Source organism: Hoplias malabaricus, chromosome 6 (assembly GCF_029633855.1).
Source record: "Hoplias malabaricus isolate fHopMal1 chromosome 6, fHopMal1.hap1, whole genome shotgun sequence".
In the NCBI taxonomy this organism is placed as follows: domain Eukaryota; kingdom Metazoa; phylum Chordata; class Actinopteri; order Characiformes; family Erythrinidae; genus Hoplias; species Hoplias malabaricus.
The window spans coordinates 48,645,029-48,667,638 of NC_089805.1; the positions used below are offsets into that span (position 1 = coordinate 48,645,029).

Here is a 22,610-nt window from a genome sequence, read left to right on the forward strand (position 1 = left end):
TTTGACCTTTGATGACGTCACAGCAGTTGAAATCCCCTTTCTTCCAGAGCCCTGTCCCCTGTAATTATTTATTCAACTTCCTGTGGAACCCCCAGATATTTATATATATATATATATATACACATTTATTTAGTGGATACACTTACACTTTACACTTCAGCAAACAGACGGCGTACAGCAGCAGGAGACGCACTCTGAGGAAATTACTGTTTATTATCCTCAGAAAAATAGTAAACATCACTAATCAATTACTAAAGGGGGCAGCTGTGGTCTAATGGTTAGAGACGGGGCTTGGTGCTGGAAGGTTGCTGTTTCGATCCCCAGGACCCACAGGAACATCCACTGCTGAAGTGTTAGATCATCAAATACAATGAAAACAAAGAAAAGATTATAATTTGGAACTTCAAACCTGGTCCTACAAGTGCTTCTCCACTCCGGCTCTAACACAGTAGATATTACAGAACTTACAGAATTAAAATTCAGCAGTTTTCAGACACATACCTAGGGGTCAAATGCAGCCAGAGCTGAAGTGCCCCCTGAGTGAAGCTTTTTATCGAGTGCAGGAGACTTACCCCATCACTGGCTGATGAACAGAGGGCAGATCATGTGTCGACTGGGACAACTGCTGCGACAGACTCCAGTGCACACTGACGTCACACTGGGTTTCCTCAGTAATCTGTTAAAACATGATACATTTGACCAATTAAATACATTCACACACTTCTGAGCTAAATGTGCCTCATGGGGTCTCCTACATTGTGAGGAAACTTAACACATAATCTGTTACAAAATGTTACTTTGGTCAAACTGAACACGTCTTAATTAAAAAAACATAATAAAAATGTTGTATCATTAAAGTCACGTCATTCAAAAATCTAGAAGAACATCTCTGTGCTAGAGTCAGACACAGTCACCACACACATTTACACTCTGACAAACTGAATTAGTCAAGCATTCACATCAGGCCTGGACCTCTGTAAACTCTGTAGTGCACCTTAAGAGACGTTTAACGAGTGCAGGATTATTATCTGATCATTGGCTGTGGAACATGAGGAAGACCTTTGACCTGAGACTTCTGCACACTCTTCTAGGTCCTGGGTTCAGAGACTGTCCTCTGTTCAGAGCTCTGTTCATAGAGAGAGATTATTACAATAGGCTCCAGGCAAATTAAAATACATTCTTTTTCATGTCGTACATTTTAATGTGGTAGAAATAAACACATATATTTACATGACTTTTCTGAAGTCTCAGTGATTATTTACATACCATCTGTCGCCATGGCCACCATCCCCTCCATAATCATGTGTCCTTTCATCTCCTTCATTGATGTCTTCTACTGCAAACAAGCAGAGCTGTGGACTTCCACTGACATCTATCTTCTTCATTCTACAGTCGGGGAGCGTGTGGTCATCATTCAGCAGTCGTCCTAATGATCCGTCTCCTTTTACAGCATCAACACTTTAGAAAAGTCAACAGCACAGAGAAAAAACAACAACAGAAACATTACCATTAGTTTCTAAACCCAAACGAATCTGTTCTTAATCCCCTCCTGGTTACTTTTATCTCACTTCCACACCTTTGTGTTATGTTCCTGGAGGAAGAAGTAGTTTATATTTGTGATTAATGTTCATAATATAGACCCAGATAAAACCACAGTGACAGTAGAGAATTAAACTGTGTGTGAAGATAATATCAGGAAAAAGTAAATGACGTTACTGTAAGACATTAATCTGTAAGTCATTACACACAACACTGCTGACCCCTCTGACTGTTCCATATGAAAAATAACACAGAGGAATGTGAAGGTAACAGGCCCAATGAGTATTTATTGATGTCTATGTCCCCATTTAGGACATATCCTCTGAATTATAGAGTTACTAAATGATTTAAAGTGTTAAAAACATGCTCAGTTCACCACCACATTCTGCCCTTCCATTTAAACTCAAACATGAGCACAGTTCAGAGACTGTGATCCATTCTTCTTCTCCTCTGTGACTCACAGTAATCAGTCTTTTCTCCTCTATATTCACCACAGACTCACCCTGTGAAACTGAGGCTAGGGAGAAGAGCCCAGGACCTGTCCGTTACTGAATACATTAACAAAGGGTAGATAACGTAGTCGAAGGCCTCAGTTCTGTGACTAATTCAAATCAAACAGTAGGTGTTAATGCACAAGGGGAGTACAGACTAATCCCCCACACGTGAGCAGTCTTTACTGTGGAATTCAGCCATATGCTTTGGAGCTGCTTCAAAAGATAATGAACCTTCAAATGTATCAATGCACACAGTGTATCCTTCATTTTCTCATCTTCTGTAACTGTTTTATCCAGTTCAGAGCGACACTGAAGCCCCCAGAAGAACTAGTGCAAGGACTAAAACAATAGGAAACGCTCTTATTATTATAATTAAAGTCAAATACACACACATTTCCACTGAAGTCATTAAGCCTTAAACAGATGTGTGTCTTCTACAGACTCTGTGTGTGTGTTGAGGGTCTATCAGAACTCACACACTACAGTTCCCCCCTTTTGGACTTCACCTTTCCTTTGATGGGACTGGTGTACTTCACCTCTACTGACTGGTTTGATCAGTCTTTGTAGTCACGTGATGGATGGCCTCTTGAAGTGGGCTGATTCTTCTTGGTATTTTTGAATCTATAAGAAGTGTATCATGTGCGATTCAATACAAATCTAATTTAAGACAAACATCACTGTGCTGACATTTTCTCTCACAAACAATGATCAAATACCAGAGGAACATTCTGATGTGTGATTGTAGCCTGCATTATACAAACTGACTGCAGACACGGGAGGAAGAGTGTGTGTGTGTGTGTGTGTGTGTGTGTTACATTAATGTATTCTACTGTAACATTAAACACAGATCACTGATAGTTAAACTACAGTAATCATTTAAATAAAAACAAACCTTCATCATTATGTTCATGTTCTGAACACATTACACTGGAGGTTTCAGACGTGTCACTTTCACATTCTCTGCTTCATAACTTTATTTTAAAGATATTTACATGATGAAGGTGTCATATGAAAGCTTCTTTCCATTGGAGTGGTGTAATTTGTGTAAATATTAAACACATAATGAGGAATCTGCCTCAAACAACAAACCATGTGTAATCCTTATTTAAATATATATATATAAACCTTTCATCTGTATTTTATGGGGAATTATACATTATCCTGTAATACCATTGAACGGCCACATGAGGGAACCCTAACCATTCATTTAACGCCTTATTGAAGGTAATAGAGCACTGTTTGACACTATGTTTGACACTTTTGATGTGTATTACCCCAGTGTTTCTAAAAGGACTAATATTTACACTCCTCCTGAGTCCATTATTGCTGTTAGAAACTAAAGTTGCCCAATGAGGCTTTTCACGACCCAAACATAAACCATACAGTGTGTATTTGTAGTAATTCATAAAACAAAAATGCCCAAATAAACACTGAGACACCACGTGATCCTCTTTTTAAACTCGAATAACATCAAAGTAAAGAAATGTGGAGCATTCAGAACCTTCTCTGGTAAAGTTCTATAAATAAATCCACATGTGGATCACAGCTGATGTCTCTAGAGTCGTTTATGGAGTAAAAATAAATAAATAAATAAATAAAATAAACTGTGAGCGTCTATATTTGGCAAAAACTACATATTGTTCTACTTTAAAGTGTCCTTTTACACAAAATAAACCACTATTTTCATTTACTCCAAGTCTTTAGAAAGTAATAATCATTCAAATTTGACAATTAGCTGTTTTTCAGAAGTTAATAAAATCTATTTTTGTACGTCCCAGAAAACAAACAACCGCAGCTCAGCTTTTAAATAAATGTGTGTGTGTTATGTGTTTAAAATGACTTTAGACTGAGACACACTACTGTGTTTTCATCAAAGATTTATTCTCAAAGAAAAAGTTTTAATAACTTCTTAAAACAAACGATTCTCTCCCTTTGAACCTTTAACAGATTCTCCTCTTCTGACTGGACACTGCAGAAGTGCTGTGAGGACCTGAAGGAAGACATGTGAACATCAGAGAGCTCAGGTGTTGGTGTTTGGAGATTAATGTAGGATCAGAGACACCATTACAGAGGTTTATTTGGTGCAGAACCCCTGAGCCCCTGTGACAGTGAGAGCTGTAGTTTGTAGAAGATAGTCACAGGTGTGAATCAGTAAATTTGAAGTCACAGAGAAAATCTCTTCAGGAGCTACACACCTGTAGATTCATATCCTCTCCCACAAGTACAGCTTAACACTTACACCTTCACACACTCTTCACTGCAGCTGCACAAATCCAGCTCTACACACACACACACAACACACACAGCTTAACACTTACACCTTCACACACTCTTCACTGCAGCTGCACAAATCCAGCTCTACACACACACACACACACACACACACACACACACACACAAATATATCATACACTCACAGTTCTGCTCCAGTTGTAGCGGTGAATATGGAACATAACACATTCACTCACTCATATAAAACCTGCTCATTCTCAAACCCTCATGTGAATCAGTGCAGTGCGAGTCACACCGCTGTAGAAAGACTCCTCAGAAATATAGATATATTTTAGTTTTTTGGGGGGTGATATTTCTCTTGAACAAACACAAGTCAGTGACTGCACCTGCTCCAATCTGCAGCTACGAGTCTCTAACGCTGTCTTCTTCACTCACACGTGACTACTTTCGTTATGATTAAGTATCTAGACTGCAGTTTACCATCTACATCTGTTTACTGAATTTCATTCTTATAAACGACATTAAACACAGCTATTAACTGGTTTGTTTACGCGTTCGTACAATGACCCATCGACCCAGTGATAATAATTGTACCGGTGTTTCATCCGGAATGGCTGTTAACAAAAATACAAAGGAAAAAAGAAAGGAAAGAAAAGAAGGAAGTGTGTACCACGGTGATATAATTAGAAAGTAAATATAATGGGGGTAAAGCGTGAATCTGGCAACCCTGAGGTGATGAGGGAGTGCATAAACATGTAACAAACCGTTTAAAAGTGTGTAGTTTCATTTATAAGAGTTAAATGGAGTGGATGGATTTGGTGAACTGCAGTGTAGATTTAATCATAATCAGTGGTGGAATAAAGAGGCTGAATAGAAAGGTCTATTATGTGCATTTATTGCTCATATTCTGTCTTGTTTTGCTTGTAGAAGAATGTCAGACCAGAGTGGGTCTTCACAGGTGAGGGTTATTTATTTATTTTCTGATGTTAGTAACTAGTTTGTATGAAAACACCACACTGGAGTAAAATTGACATGTTTGTTTAGGCCGAGGATTTCAAAGTGTGACAAAGTTTGGAAAAAAGGTGCCCCCTCCCTTTAGAAATTTAAGGTTGTGAAGCAGACATTGAAACAATGTTGAAATATCAATGTTGATTCACCTTTGAAAATCAGCTCACAGTTCAGTGTTGATTCATCATTCAGACGCCAGCACGGTGTGTTATTCGTGAACGTGTGTCTCTCAAATCTTACACACTGTACTTCTTCCAGTTTCCAAACACTCTGAATTACTTAATAACGTACAGATCTCTCAAAATTATTAGAACGCATCACACATAGAGTCAGCAGTCCGTATTCCACTGAGCTGCATAAGAAGAGAAAGGGACAGAACACCTCCACACACCGCTGCTCATTCTACTGCTGCTGGGCCGACCGCCTGCAGAACCGCGAGACCAGCGACGGTACCGCAGGAGACGCAGAGGTCAGACTGTTACAGTAACACTACAGTAGGTAATGTTCTATTAACATCACATCAGTTACAGTGCACTGTTTATTCTCCAGCAGCTCAAGGCCTTTTAATTATCATAATTACAAAACACCACTTAAACCCTTTCACAGGACACTGTTCACTGTGAGCTCCATTAAACGACCTCGTGGAGACCAACTCAGCTGGTAGATGGTTAAAGGAAATGTCTAATTGGAGTTGTTTCAGCCAAATGGGGAAATAGCAGCTGACAGCTTAAGTGTAAAATAATTTCTTCAGTTAAATTAGCTCCACCTCTCCGTACTATTCCAGTGTCTCTGTGTTTAAATGTGTTAAAGAAGACTACTTTTCATGGGGCGTCCTCCTAATTTCTTTGGCTGGTTGCTGTGTGTGTGTGTGTGTGTGTCAGTGAAGTATGATGTGAGCATATAAACTGAAAGTGGATAAAATGCTCATATTTACAAAGGGTGAGTTTAATGCAGAATTATTACAGAAATGTGTCGTTCGATATTTAGATTTTTATTGATAAATAACTGTCTATGATTGATTTAAGATGTCTCCCTTCATTGTATTCTGGAGGCCAGAAACACAAAAGGCAGTCTGCAGATCCACCACATGTCCGTGGTAAGGTTTATGGAAGTACAGTTCTGACTGAACCTGAAAACACAGATGGAACACCCCAGGACGAGGCAGTCCTTCTGCAGGCAGGTCTTGGAAGAAGGACTCTAAATGTGGCTGATGATGCAGATCACACAGAGGTGAGTCTTAAAGATGAGCAGACAGTCCACTCAGAAGATGTCATGTAGGTTTTACAGCAGACGTTTCAAATGGCCGCCGTAACGGTGGTCAGATTTGTACATCTTTAGAGTCGAGTTAGAGATCACACTGTTAGTAATAGATCTGTGTTTTAAAGTCTTAAGATGTCTTTGATAGTGTCACAGATGTGTGGATGTGTTTGACTTTGTAAAACGGATCATTATCAGTGTGATCCACAGCAGTGTTGGTCTGTAAGGTTCACCTGCAGCTCTGCTTGTCACTGCCCTACTGACATTTTATACAGTGACGTCTGCAACAGCCGAACTGATTCTACAGACCCATCCACCAGGAATGACTGCAGAGCACTGTTTCAGTGAAGTTACTGTGTTGTTATGAGAAACATCCAACAAAGATAACTTCATTTTGATGGAAAAGATGTGTACAGCAGGTGTGTGTGTGTCTGCCATTGGTCTGCACAGGGGAACAGAACTCCAAGCCCTGCAGCCTCAGAGTAAACATCTAGTTATTTCAGTGTCCAGTTTTAGTATCTACACTCTAAAAAGAACCAACTTAATTGAATTGCTTCAATTGGTAACAAGTAATTCAATTAAGTTTATCCAACTTAATTTTTTAAGTTTTTTAAGGTTAAACTTAAAAAATTAAGTTGGATAAACTTAATTGAATTACTTGTTACCAATTGAAGCAATTCAATTAAGTTGGATCAACTGTTCTCTTTTAAGAGTGTAGAACCTCCAGACCTTGTCCACCTACACTCTAAAAAGAGAAGAGTTGATCTGTTACACTCTAAAAAGAACCAACTTAATTGAATTGCTTCAATTGGTAACAAGTAATTCAATTAAGTTTATCCAACTTAATATTTTAAGTTGTTGAAGGTTGAACTTAAAAAATTAAGTTGGATAAACTTAATTGAATTACTTGTTACCAATTGAAGCAATTCAATTAAGTTGGATCAACTCTTCTCTTTTTAGAGTGTAACACAACCACCAGTCATAAAGATATTAAACACTGACTGCTCTACTTAGTGGCACAGTGGACCAGCAAGATGTTCTCTGCACCTGAGGACATTGTTTAAAAAGTGTGTCCTCAATGACAGCAGTGCTCATTTATTCCAGATCAGCAGAACACTGCTGGAGGAACTTCCCAAGGTGCACTCTAAAAAGAGAACAGTTGATCCAACTTAATTGAATTGCTTCAATTGGTAACAAGTAATTCAATTACGTTTATCCAACTTAATTTTTTAAGTTCAACCTTCAAAAACTTAAAAAATTAAGTTGGATAAACTTAATTGAATTACTTGTTACCAATTGAAGCAATTCAATTAAGTTGGTACTTTTTAGAGTGTGGTTGGCTGCTTAAAAAAGCTCCAGGTAAGAGTTTATCTTCTTTGTGATGTAGCGTATCTCCATCTGTTGTGTATATATCAGAGGAGCACAAAAGGTTTATAACACCATAGGCTCTACACATTTATATTTAAGGGTTTTATGATTTGATGAGCTCTTAGAATGAGCTAATAACATGTTTTTATCTTTTCTAAAGGGGGCAGTGGACAAAGAAAAACCACTCCTTTGCCCCAGGGGTCCCAAGGGCACACTGCAGAAATTCTTAGGTCTTCATCTAACAGTGGGAAACATGTGTTATACATCGTCCCCCTTCAGGAAACAGTAGACACCACCCACTGACACAGGATGCAGCAGAGTTTGAAAAACTCCCAAAAACTCTTGCATGACCTGTGGCCAATTGATTCCTCTGCCCCTCGTCCAGTTCCACATTCAGGCCTGTGGAGATATCGTAAGATGTCTTATAAATGTGTAATAACTATAAAAAGCCTTGTACACCTTTTATTTCCTCAGCTGTGATTAGATGTACAGTCTTTGTAGTGCAGCTCACGCTGAGTTTGAGTGGGTGTTGGAAACTGAACTAAATATGAATTTTCACACTTGTAATTTGTGCTTAAGTAGTATTTACAAATGGTAAACTCAGGATTATGGATGATACATTAGTTTACCAGATGTGACGTATAAACACAAGCTTTAACCTCTGACTGACTGATAAACACTAAACTAGTCAATGTGGAGAAGTATATACAGGACCTGAGGTACTTCTGTGATATCTGTGTGATTTTTTTACCGCAACAATAAAAAAGGCAGGATTGTATTCTCCAGATCTCCATGTCTTTTTTCACTGTGATGTGAACATCTTGGAACAGTTTAGTCATTGTTTACTAGTCCATCATTGGGCTTAAAGACGTGGCCAAAATTGATATCACGATATATTTCTTGATTTTAATCGGTACGATATAATTCTGATATCGATATGAACAGTGTAACATCGACTAAAAACTAGAAACATGACGTCACAATCAAACATGAACCCACTGGCTTTGTCAATGTTAATGTTTTTAAACACAGTTTTAAACCGAGTGCTGAACTGATGACTGTGATGACCGTCAGTCAGTGACCGATGTTGTAAATAATGTTTATTGAAATATTGAGATGTGTTTAAAATCATATCGTTATTGAAACCTTTTATATGTGATATATTGATATTGAATTATTGTCCAGCCCTAATCCATCATCATTCGAGCGCAGCATTGATGTTGAAATGACGAGTGTATTATAAAGATCTTGTCCATTTTCATATTCTGTTTTATACTGCCTTTAAAAGAAAGATGATTCTGAAGAGGACGCAGACGAAACCACAAAACAGAATTCAGATGTCATTTGTGTGGAACATCATCTGTTCAGTTTGATGTTATTGCTATGTTCCAGACAAATTCCACACATTGGAGTCACAGACATCAGTGAATCTTATTGTTTGATTCATATTCTGTGGTCCTCTTCTGTAGGTTTGTCAGGTTTGTTTATTTATAGAACTCTTTAACCATGTGACCCAGAGGGAGAAGCAGTTTCCTGCAGAGATTGTTGTCTACCACCGAGTTCATGTGGGGAAAGGTATTGCAGACATGACTTCAGAAATAACAACAGTGCACAGAATCACAGAATCACGTAGAATTGAGAAATCAATCAATTCATTTGAATTTACATTGTAAAACTGTGTGTAAATAAAGATAAGGACTAATCTTCAGACGTTATAATGCAGGAATATACAGCTGCTGCTGAAAACCTGGCCCAATCCCCTCATGTCACTCATCTACACAGAAAGGAAATGAAGGAAAACTAATTTCTGAAATACTGTGTAATAAATGCTGGTGTAACAGCTGATGGCTCTGTTCAATCCAGACTGCAGTCATGTGCCCAACGTCAGGCAAATGTGAGTCCTGCAGAGGTCTGTGTGTTAGGGTTTAAGTGTTATAGAGTCTATAAATGAAGAATGTACATGCATTTTGTTTGTATGTATTTATTTATTAAAATGAGGCCTGGGATTATCTCTACTTCCACACCCTCTGAGTCAAGGAGTGTGTGTGTAGTCACTGGAAGCAGCAATGGTCAACTCAACATCTGAGGCGACACCCAGCACATCATCTGCCCTGCCACCGGAGGATATTCCACTGGAATCCAGACCAATACAAACAGGTGATATAGGTGTATTTATTTAGAAAATGTAAGTCTCAGTACAATGACCAAATCTAGAAACGCAGTCTTAAGTCATGGTGGTGCAGCAGGTGGTGTCATAGTCACACAGCTCCAGGGATCAGGGGTTGGGGGTTCGAGTCCCACTCTGGGTGACTGTTTGTGGGGAGTTTGATGTGTTCAGAGGGTGTGGAAGTAGAGATAATTTCAGGCATCCTTTTAATAAATAAATGCATGTGTTCTCCTTGTGTCTGCATGGGTTTCCTCCCATGGTGCAAAAACACACGTTGGTAGATGGATTGGCGACTCAAAAGTGCCCTTAGGTGTGAGTGTGTGTCGCCCTGTGAAGGACTGGCGCCCCCTTCAGGGTGTGTTCCTGCCTTGTGCCCTGTGATTCCAGGTAGACTCCGGACCCACCACCGCCCTGAACTGGATAAGAGTTAAAGATAATGAATATATGAATGAATAAATGAATCTTAAGTCATAACTTAGTGCAGACGTCGTAAAATAGTCATCCTTACAGTAGTTGAGTGCACATGGTCTACATGGGCAGGTGTGGACCACGGAGACTCATAGGCGGTGTGTTGTTTAATATGAGGTCTACATTTGCTCTTTTGAATGGGCTTAAGTCAGTGTGTATGCGAGGTGTGTGGACCGTGTTGATGTGGACACATCTTGTTCCAGCCTCAGTAAGAACTGTGGATTGTGTCTTCAAACAACTTTTCTTTTCTTTCAGCTTGGAAAAGCATCGTTGATCCTGAACTGGCAGCAGATGAACACAGAAGACAAGTGCTGTTGCACAAAGAAGATGAGCCACCCCTAAAAATTAAAATAGACATTGGAGAAGATACAGAGGAACAAGAGGGAGGAATTCTCAACTTTTATAAGAATCACATTGATTGGTCCAGACCATTCCAAGCCAAGCTGCAGGGTCCTGTAACCTGACGATCAGTAAAGTGTACTGTTTTAATGAGAAATCAAGAGTGTTGGTTTTCTACTCACTTCTTTCTGGCTTTTTTTTTCCTTTTTTAAAAATTATTTCCTTAATTAAAACCATATTTTAATATTATTTTGACCATCTACTGCACAAGTCATACTCTAGACAATCCACTACATATTACACTGACTGTCATATTAATAACATAGGTGTACATGTAAAACACACCTGTATGATTAAGATACTTACATTTGAAGATCAGCCACTGGCTCTATTTCAGTGTGCTGCCATGTTTTCTTTTGTACGCCTCAATGGTGGAGAGCATAATGTTACTTTTTTGTACAGTGTAATAGCGTAGTCTTTGACTTTGTGTGATTTTAAATTCTTGTGTTTTCAGGAGCTGTGGCCGTTGGAGCTGGCGTCAATCGACACTTCTTCAGTACGACAGTGCATAAGCTGCAGCATGGATTCATGCTTAATTGTGGTAATCCTCTGGACTGATGTGCTACGTGATATGTGTTAAAACATTAAGAAATATTTATTTTTAAAGAGAGCAGTTAAGACTTATTTTTGTACTAATCCAATATTCACTGTATTCATAACCAATAGAAAAAAAACATATAACAAATACATTTTTCTTTCTTCATTGTTTTCATAATTTTCCTGTAGGAAATCCACGCGGCACTAATCTGTTTGAGGGTCAACCTGACCTCCTAATCCCTTCTACCTCCCAAGTGCTGGTGCAGAATGAGATGTTTATTACGGCAGGGAGAATGATAGGCCGTTCTTTCCTTCATGGTGGCCCTCGTCTGACAGGTCTTAGCCAGGCTGTGAGGTCATAAACCCCAAACCGCCACCATCACCCTTGAAGATGTAGCAGACAGACATCAGGGAGACCTTAAGACCAGTGAGTACAGAGTAGTGATCCTCTGTCATTGTTTATTTGTGTACATTATTTGTTTATTAGGTACTTTTACAGATTTCTAATCCTTGAGAACGTAGTGTGGTTGAAGCGTGTGTGACAAATAAATCTTGAAACTCTGTACTCCTGTGTTTAAAATGTCCTTTTTATAGCTTTATGAAGATGTAAAATCAGACAGGAAGGAAGATGAATGCAGTCACCAGTACAGTGCACTCACTGAGGATCACAGGGCAGCTATAAATCAGTTAGCACTAGCACTAGCACGGGACCTCCCTGTTTTAACGGAAACCAACAGAACCTGGCTTCTTCACAGCCTTCTTATTTGGGATGTTTTAAAGCGCTTGGGTGAAACTCACACCAACTAAAGCAGCTCAAGCAGGGGTTGAAGGAATCAGTGATTTGGCCACTGTTGGAACTGCGACCTGACGCAGGGACATCAGTTTTTCCTGTCAGTCCGTGGCTGAATGCAGTGCACAGGTATGACGTGTTTCCCCAGTGGTGTCTGATGTTAGAAGTGCCATCTGAACATTTGAAACTGTGGTGTGTACTTCTCAGTCTCAGTGAATTATGTTTTCATTCCTGTTGCAGTTTGTGAAGTGCAGATAATGTGTTCTTAATGATCTGCTGTTATACTCTGACTCTGGTTGTGCATCTGTTTTACTCTTTATCTGACTGCCGCTTTTGACACACTCTGTCATCATTTACTAATGTCACGTCTCTCCACTGCTGGCCTTTCTGGGTCTGTTATCCCGGTCCGTTTCTTATAAACATAGGTCTCAGTTTGTTAGTAAACAGAAGCACAGATCAGTTACTGCCCCGGTAACTCAGGGAGTACCCCCGGGTTCCTCTTTCTTTAATTTACTTTCTCTTCTTAATATTATCCACTCCCATAGCCTTCATTTTCATTGTTATTCTTATGACATTCAAATATATCTTTACCTCAAACTCACTACATCACTCCCCCATCCTCACTGTTATTCTGTATTCAGGAGTTAACATACGGTTAACTTCCTCTTTTAACTTGTAGTTTGTTTAGTTTTTTAAACTTTTTAGTTTTTTCTAGTTTTGCCATTTCTGCCTGTTCAGACTGCCCCCTCATTATTGATGATCCACCCTCTTCAGTACATTCAAAACTCCGCTGCCAAATCTTAACACACTAAGTCTTTTTTGCAACATTCTCTCTCTCTCTCTCTCTCTGATTTATTTATTTTTCTCCCATCGCAAAAAAACCCTTCTCACTGTAAAGCGTCCTTAGTAGATCTACTGAAAGAAACTGAATACGTTCTGAATTCACAGGTTCTTCAGCAGATTGAAGCTTTACTTAGATTCAAGTGTCAATCTTCACACAAATATTATGCGCTGCCCTTTCATCAAACGTTTTTCTGAAATGTTTCTAAATGTTTTATAAAACTTCATTAAAAACACAAACATGCCGTTGTTTTCATTGCACATGTCCTTTTTATAATCGTTTACAGCTGCTCTCCACCATGTCTTCTGTGCTCTTCCTTTACCACTCATTCTAAGATAAATATCTCAGAATATTTTAAATGGAGTCACTGCCGTTTATATCCTGTGTTGAGAAGGATTTGGTGAAGTAACGAGGACATTTAATTACCACAGAAGAACATTTAATAAAAACAGTAGTGTCTCTGAGGGTCAACAATGTGGATTTGATTAATCAGGTATTTTATCACTCACAGAAAGGAGAGAGGGTTATGACACAGTGGCTATTATCTGAATATAGTAAGATACAGTGGTGTATGTTGTGACAGTCTATTCCTATGTTATATATCCACTGTGCACACGTAACTAAGCGTGAAAGGTGTGAAAGTACAGTATTTCTGCAAGTAACACACACCTCTTTCATTCTACACTCATCGATCTTCTTCATCACTTAATGTTTAGGAACATTTTGTACATCTACAGTTACAGTCGGTATTCCATCTGTTTCTCTGCATACTTTATTATGCTTCTTTCACTCTGTTTTTCAATGGTCAGGACCTCCACAGAGCATGCGTTATTTGGACGGTGGATCATTCTCAGCACTGCACTGGCACTGACATGGTGGAGGTGTACACTAACACCACCACCACATTAGTATCTCCTCATAGAAATGACCTTACACATAACCAATGCTGTGCATATACTCCACTGCAGCTAAATATCTGTCTACTCCAGGCATGTGGAGGGGCCCGTTGGGTCCACGGCACCACAAAGTCCAGCAGGTCATCAGGTCTCAAAGGGCAGTCCATCTCAGGTACATGGACCCCACAGTTAGGATCACAGGGTAAAAGGCCACTGCTCTCCCAGTCAATCAGAGGGATGTGTAAATCCTTTAAATAAAGTCATTATTTCTCCTGCTTCAACTCCATGCTGTGTGCTGAGCATAATTTCACAAGTCCTTACCTCGCTGTTCTCTTCAAAGTTGTGCTGTAGTCCCATGTGCCACAGTTGGTGAGGAGTGAGATTTCTCTCAGTGGAAATGGGAGGATTATCCCAGCCGTCTCTAAACGTATCAAGCTGGGCTCGATGGGGAATAAACACATAATGACAGCAGAAGAGGTGCAGACTGCTGGACAGGTCGAGGAGACCATCCTCCTCCGGCTGGTGCAGCACACTGTAGAAGAGGCCTGTGACTGCGGTGAAGACATCTCTCCAGAGCCGTTCAGTTCTGTTCAAAGCACATCATTTGGAATACTCATGTTATTGCAGCATGCCAATAAAAAAAATCAGTACAGGAAGAAGATCCAAGACTTCTACAAGCACCGCAATAGGACTCTATTATCAACAAGAGCAGAGTAATAAAGGGGGGTGTTGGCCTTGATGTGAACGACTGTCAGTACTCCCACAGGACCACCCCAGAGCAGGGATTGTTTGGGTGGTGGATCATTCTCAGCCCTGCACTGAGTGCACTGAGTGAGTTGAGACAGTGTTTAAAATCCCAGCAGCACTGATCCACTAACACCACTGCAGTACACACTCACACACACACACCACGTCAGTGCTGCAGTGCTGAGAATGATAGACCGCCCAAATAACAGCTGCTCTGTGGTGGTCCTGACCACTGAAGAACAGGGTGAAAAGGGGATAAAGTCCACAGAGAAACAGAGAGCCTGCAGTCTGTAACTGTAGAAATATAAAGGGCTCCTGTACAGTGAGTGGAGCTGATAACACAGACCAGTGTAGACACCATGAGCTGGTTTTAAAGTTATGGCTGATCCGTGTGTATGAGGAGACCTAACTCAAATATCTAAAATGTCTCCATATCAGAAACGCTGACAGCGTGATAGGAGTGTTTCATGTGTTTATGCAGCCCCTGTGTTGTAGTGAATGATTAAGAGTAGTGATGATATTCATGAAGTCTTATATATGGGTGAACATAAAAGAGGTTCAAATTAATCAGAGACAGCAGAGCATCGTGTGTTTAACACCATATTATAGACTGCACAGTCACAGAGCTGTAGGTGTTCATTTGAACAACAGGACAATAATGTGGTGATATTTGGAGCTGGTGTCTTCTCCAGGAAGGTAGTGATAATCACAGTGTCTCGTCATTTAATAAAAGAGTGTAACAATTATTTACTGATTATTTGTTGCTGCTGAAATTCAGTATTTTCACAGACACCTAAGACATACATTTTAAAGTTCAGGTCATGAATGCTGTTATATTTACCTCAACTGAACGTGTGTGTAAGTGTGTGTGTGTGTGTGTGTGTTTGAAATGACCTCTGATTATACACACATTTCCCAGCAATGAAGCTGTTTCTCCCAACTCCTCGAAAAGAGAACATCAGGGGGGACCCCATGGTCGCCTCGAACCCTTGAAAAGTGAATGGAACACAAATAAAGACTCTGAACGTTCTGGTGATTTACTCTTAACAACTTAAAGCTAACGGAGCTAAGGTTAAAGCTAAGGCTATTAATATGAAGGACAGTCAGTGTGGGGTACTTTAACACAGGGTGTATGAATGTAGAGGTAAAGATCTACCTTTGTGGTGCGCCATGTTCCTCAACAGCTTCACTGAAGAAGGCAAGAGCAGTGGAGGCCTTGTTACTATTGGCAACACCAAGATACATTATCTATGGACATAATGTACCCCATCACCCCCTAAACAACATATACTTCTCATTTCTGAGTCTGATTTATTGAAGTATGAGAATATGACAGTTTTCTATTTGAAAATACTGATGAATACTGAACTAATAAGTCTTTACATAACTGTTGTTGTAATACCATTAAAAATATGCTGTAGAATGAGCCTTCATCAAATGATTATAACTACCTTCCTTGAGAAACCATCACTTCCTCTGAATATCACCATATTGTACCTGAAATGAGACAGGAATAATCATTCATCACCTAAGTTCTTGCGTTATGAAGAACTCCTGTAATAGGTTTCTATTTGAAAAACATAACCAACCTCATAAGTGTGTGGTTTGTGTGGATATTCATCAACGCTCTGGGGCCTGGGACAGAGTATGTCCTGCGTACCACACACCGTAACTCTGACGTTCCTGACGCTAGACCTGCAGTGTCAACTCTGTGCACTGATGAACGACCCCTGTGCCACTGCACACGATGTCCCTGTGCCCTCAGCAGTCCCAACATCATTCGGTACCCAGCTTGTGGGTTGCTGGAGTGGATGGCTGACACCAGTCAAGTTCATCATCATTTAAGTCACTGTACAGATCTCTCCCAGAGAAACCCCGATCATTCAGACGTCTCTGCAGCGTCCACCTAGAAACCCCTACAAACTCGGCACTACACTTCACAGACAGGCCCATGTGAAGAAGCTCAGAAACAGATTCTTTGCGTATTATAACTCTGGGGCAGCCACTATTTCCTCTGTCCAGGGAAACTGTAACACGTGTGTAGCCTTGTCATTTTGCTCAGAGACTAGGTGATGCACCTCAGTAAGGGCTTCATACACTGCTTGAGGGATCTCAGGGTGACTTGATAATGCACTAAGTACAACCAGCTCCTGTGAACATATAAACTCAAGGTAATCTGTATCCAGAGGGGCACGATCACGGCAGTTTGAGAGTCTGAGGTAGAGCCTGTCCAGTAAATGATCGAGCAGCATTTCCTACAAGGGAAACAATGCTAGAATAAGGGTAGAATAAGGAGGCAAGGCAGTAGCAGCAGTTTTATTTATTGGACTGACATGTTACGTTTACGTTCCACTGGCACTTTCCAGTGGATTAGTGGGATATGCTACTACCAGAGTGTAATAATGTGCTGTTGAGTGGAATATGCCAGTGTCCGAGAGGAATCCCTTGTTTTAAAATATGGAACAACTCCTAAATGACCCCTCATTTGTCTTCACAATGATTTTGGAAAAACAGACACTGAGACAGTCCAGTAAATGTCTGACCCTTTCATCAGGAGGAAGGGTACTGAATTTGGCTGGTACTGACATTTAATGGTAAAGCTATTTCACAACACAGTGTCCCACAAGTTCCCCTTCACTTCTGTTTAAAACTGTGAAACGTTTTCCTATAATGACACAGTCAGGCTACTCACACTACTCAGGCTGTACTCTGAGGCAGAAAGGTATAAAGACATGATGGAGTCAAGTGTCTGTGCACTCCACCCTTTGGAATTGAAGGTACACTCACAGCTAACAGTAATCTGTCAGTATTTTAGGAGCGTGTGTGTATTGATATTTTATGGGTGCGTTTAAAACATAGTTCTGTTACAAATGCCTTCATCTGAATGCTACCTTCTAAGGCCCTACCTGAGCAACAAGGGATCAAGGCTAACCTCTAGTCATATCACAGACAGTGGAAAGTGCCTGTAGAAAGTAAAACATCATTTCCTTTCACGAGCGGCAGAGAAATGTAACAATCCACTTAACGCTGCTCTCCCTTTACTTCAATGTGACAGACTTGAGTAGACGTTAATAAACACCATGCAACAAAAAGCTCTTTTACTTGGTGCTGTTTGGTGATGTACACACTGCCGAAATGTTTTGGTGTTCATCACCATCCTGTTATTAAAGGGTCCAGGAGAAATGTTTATTGGGCACATTATCTACAGTAAATTACTTGTAAACTGTTGTTACTGTGGTATTTTCAAACAAACTCGCTACTAACTGCCAAGAACATTGTTTCAACGTCTGGTTCACAACCTTAAATTTCTAAAGGGAGGGGGCACCTTTTTTCCAAACTTTGTCACACTTTGAAATCCTCGGCCTAAACAAACATGTCAATTTTACTCCAGTGTGGTGTTTTCATACAAACTAGCTACTAACATCAGAAAATAAATAAATAACCCTCACCTGTGAAGACCCACTCTGGTCTGACATTCTTCTACAAGCAAAACAAGACAGAATATGAGCAATAAATGCACATAATAGACCTTTCTATTCAGCCTCTTTATTCCACCACTGATTCTGATTAAATCTACACTGCAGTTCACCAAATCCATCCACTCCATTTAACTCTTATAAATGAAACTACACACTTTTAAACGGTCTGTTACATGTTCGTGCAGTACCCCATCACCTCAGGGTTGCCAGATTCACTTTTAACCCCCCCCCCCCCCCCCAGTCACAAGTTTTAGACCAAATGTTTGTTCCCCATTATATTTACTTTCTAATTATATCTCCGTGATACACACTTCCTTCTTTTCTTTCCTTTCTTTTTTCCTTTGTATTTTTGTTAACAGCCATTCCGGATGAAACACCGGTACAATTATTATCACTGGGTCGATGGGTCATTGTACGAACGCGTAAACAAACCAGTTAATAGCTGTGTTTAATGTCGTTTATAAGAATGAAATTCAGTAAACAGATGTAGATGGTAAACTGCAGTGTAGATACTTAATCATAACGAATGTTTTTTTGTGGAGGAGAGAGGCTGAACAGCTCGCTGAGTTTACAAGCTGACCCTTCAGGAAGAAAGTAGAGCTAACTTCACTTTAAATTTGAACTAAAATCAAAAGGGTGTGGATCTCAGAAATCACACCTACCTTAAATATCAGGTGTCAGCAGCAGAGGGGGGCGGATCAATCCAAATATCGACAATATCTGGTATTGGTATTTATCAATACTCGTGGAAAAAGATCGATACTCAAGCTTTTCTTCTCTCTTTTCTTTCCCCCCCCCCCCATATTTTACTTCTGCACCGGCACGTGGTGAACACTAGTGGTATCAGTATCAGCGATACTGGCCCTGTATTTACTTGGTATCGGATCGATACCAAAACTCCCGGTATCGCACACCTCTATTTCACATTGTGAGTGACACATCTTATTCTCAAGAATTGATTTTTTATTCAATATAAATCCAGTTGATTCTGTTGTCATAGTTTTATTAGAAAGAAAGAATGATTCTAAAAATGTACAAAACCTTAAATAATGTACCCACTGTGTTTACAGGACTATGGTTCCGGGGCCACGGTTATACACTATTTAAAATGAGACGTTTAAAGGACTTCTCTCAAACGTCCCGTCATAGTCCTCTGAATGTTTCCTGGTGGTCCTACAAACGTCCTGTAAGAACGTCCCCTATAACATTTAGGTCCTCCGGACCTTTCTTTGTTCGCTGGGTTAAGTTCCTTTAGAAAGTTATTTACTGGTCTCCGGCCTGTATGTCCTTCCCACTTGGCGCTGAAGCCATCCAATCAGAAATTACCTTTGTCAATTACCTTTGTCAAGCGTTAACTAAATATAAAAGTCTCAACGATTAAACAATAAATAAATGAACAAAACCCTTAAGCCAACGCTGAAATGTGAACTGTAATTGAACACAGTTTATTCCGCCTCCTGTGGCGCCAGTGAAGGACAAGCTTTGACTGTTTTCTGGGGTTTTACTCACGGACCTTGTTTAGTTCTGAATCCGGAGCTTGCTCCTTCTTCCAAATTTGGGGCTGAACTCTCCCGTTTTCTAGGACGGAGCTGTAGACGATTCTGCGCAGTGAGACCAAGCTCACTGCAGGCTGCGCGTGCACGACCCAATAAAGATTAACCCCATAAACGCCAGGCCTAATTAACTTAAAGTACACACATTACTTTAGATACTATTTTCACCGTGTCTCTGTGCCTAGAAAATATCATTAATGTTCATAAACACAGAGCAGTGTAATAGAGGACAACCACATTCTGTTGCTGTTGATTTAAATGAAGGGTTGTCTTTGTTGTTGTTTGTTTTTTACCAAGTGTTCCCAAGCGTCCCTTTAAGTCTTTCTGCTTCAGCTGGTTTTTCCTAAACATCTCCTCAGTATTTTATCAGAACCACTGCTCAGGTGAAATGACCAAGTCCAGGCTCCTAAGAAGAGAGAGATCACGCTGGTACAGCACAAGGCGTAGGGACAGTAACAGGCAGGAAGGCAGAATCATGTGGTGTTTAAAGGCATAGTTTGTTTTTTTAAGTCTTTAATTAAGGCCTAAACACCCTCGATCCCCTGACAGCAAGGAGACGGCGGACCACTGTTGATCCACTGAGGACAAAGTTGGAGGTCCACTAGTGTTTTACACAGCGTTTTCTGGGCGGACCACTGCTGATTAAACAGAATTTTAGACAAAATGCCACATTTTAGCACTTTTCCATTCACAGTGTAATTTACATTTTTCTCCTTCATTAGGTTCTTTTTGTTATTCTTTATAAATAAGATCAGTAAATAATTTAAATCAGCACAGGGTCAACATTTTTATCATTTAATCATTTTATATCAGGCTTACACTCATTATTATATCTCTCAGAGTTGTTGGTGATATCTGTATTAATGTGTTTTCCAGAATAAAAGTCTCTGTGAATGTAAACTCTGTGTGAGGAGATTATAAATGAGTTCTATCCTGTACAGGACAGTAATCTGAGGGGTCCGATGGTGGACCAGCAGTGGTCTACAGTCAGTGGTGTGACAGTGGACCGATATACGCTCTCTGTCTGGGACCAGTGGAGAACACTAGAAAACCACACAAAACACACAAAAGCAGTGCTTCATTCACACATTTGTTGTTGACCTTTATAAATCAGACACTGGAATTTATTCATCTGTTTTTATTTAAATAACAAATCTCCATAATTAAGGCAATGAGCAACAACGGGAGCTGTGATTAAACTTTCCTGAAAGAAAATGATTACATAAGTACACATCTATGTTTTGTTAAGGTAAGGGTTAACCCATAACCCATAGCCATAGTCTTTATGAAGATTTACGAAGATAAACCACTGTTCGTCTTGTTTCTCTCTCTGATCCTCACCATGTTAATGTTGTATGGGGCGATGGTCTGCAGGTCACCTGATGTTTTATAGGCGTGGGTAAAAGAAGTCATGAAAAAACACTTGACTAACAAAAACAACGTAGACACCACAAGCTGTCAGAGCAGCTTCAGTGCTCTTGTTACAGAGCCTCCAGTCTCTGGAACTCTACTGGAGGGATAGAGCCGTCCTTACAGAAGTTATTCCCTGAACTGGGGTTCTGATGAGGCTGAAGGACATGGGTCTAACACATCACTTCAAACTCTACTCTAGGTGTTCAACTGAGATCTGTATTAGTATTTTTTTACTGAGCTATACTTTAAGATCAATATAATGTTTCTGATATTTTTCAGTGGTGTCACTCTGGACTTGATTGTGTTTATCTGTGGTTAAAACATTCACTGTTATATTTATTTATGTATTTTCCATGAACTTCTGTCAAATTCCATCACAGTTTGGGAGCAGTGGCCTCTGGCCCCACCCCCAAGGCCCCGTCTCCATGACAACACACATACAGTGTATCAATCTGCAGCAGGAGACGGGCAGCAGTAGCCGTTAATATCAGCATTAACCCTGTGTCCTCCGCCTGCAGCAATTAGCTCACAGTCTGATAAACAAGTCCCTTACATTTATATAACTCTGAATTAATCAAACTACTGAAGAACTTTCCCTTGTGAAGCAAACTACAGCATTAACTTCATAAAATAATTATAATAAAACATTAAAAACCTTTATAAAATCCTCTAAAACTTTTTTTTTCTTTAACATTGGTGTAATAATTAACTAAACACACATCTGGAATAAATCTTTTAAAAAAAACTTTTAAACTTTCTGTTCAATATTTATTGTTATATATATATTGTCCATTTTCCCTCCAAAACCCAGTCAGAGGTTCACAGGGGGAAAACCCGAAGGCGGAGTCTTTAGGAGCGTGTGGTGCGCTGGAGGGAAACGCTGCCCAATCAGAAAAGACTCCACCCTCAGCTGCCAGGACCCAATCAGAAAACGTGTTCCTCTTAACCAATAGGAAGAAAGACGATCTGGAGGTGGTGAGATGCCACCGGGGGCAGTACTGAGCAAAGCGTGTGTTTAAAATCTACATGTTTACTGTTAAAGTGAGGACCCTGAAGAAAACTGGTCACGTGACACTACAGGTTCCGGGACTCAATAGCGGCAAAACAAAGTGAGGAGAAATGTTCCCACAAGTAGAGTGAGACCCCGGGGGTCACTCACTGTCCCTCAGAGCATTGCAGGGGTGGATGTATATTCTCTCTCACACACACACATTCTCTCTCACACACACACACCTCACACACATTCTCTCTCACACACACACACCTCACACACATTCTCTCTCACACACACACCTCACACAATCTCTCTCTGTCACACACACTCTCTCTCACTCATTCACTCTCTCTCTCTGTCTTTCACTCACACTCTCACTCACACACACTCTCTCACTCACACACTCACTGAGTCTGTGGGGGAGAGGA

The 22,610-nt window shown here is 40.1% G+C and overlaps 1 protein-coding gene and 2 long non-coding RNA genes across 3 annotated transcripts in view; 1 reads left to right on the forward strand and 2 right to left on the reverse strand.

Moving 5' to 3' along the window:
* The window catches only part of LOC136700267 (uncharacterized), an 86,579-nt gene extending 85,255 nt beyond the window's left edge, over positions 1–1,324 (reverse strand). Inside the window, exon 1 of the mRNA XM_066675546.1 lies at positions 1,267–1,324. Within this exon, the coding sequence (XP_066531643.1) occupies positions 1,267–1,324 (58 nt within the window). The remainder of the gene's footprint in view (positions 1–1,266) is intronic.
* Positions 1,325–12,199: 10,875 nt separating this feature from the next.
* The window catches only part of LOC136700382 (uncharacterized), a 33,186-nt gene continuing 22,775 nt past the window's right edge, over positions 12,200–22,610 (forward strand). The window contains exon 1 of the long non-coding RNA XR_010803739.1: positions 12,200–12,388. This is a non-coding gene — a long non-coding RNA (uncharacterized lncRNA). The remainder of the gene's footprint in view (positions 12,389–22,610) is intronic.
* LOC136699176 (uncharacterized) lies at positions 14,357–16,311 on the reverse strand. The gene is made up of 4 exons (XR_010803625.1): positions 16,195–16,311; positions 15,900–15,932; positions 15,654–15,731; positions 14,357–14,582 (listed from the first exon to the last, which is right to left on the reverse strand). It is a non-coding gene; the product is annotated as an uncharacterized lncRNA (long non-coding RNA).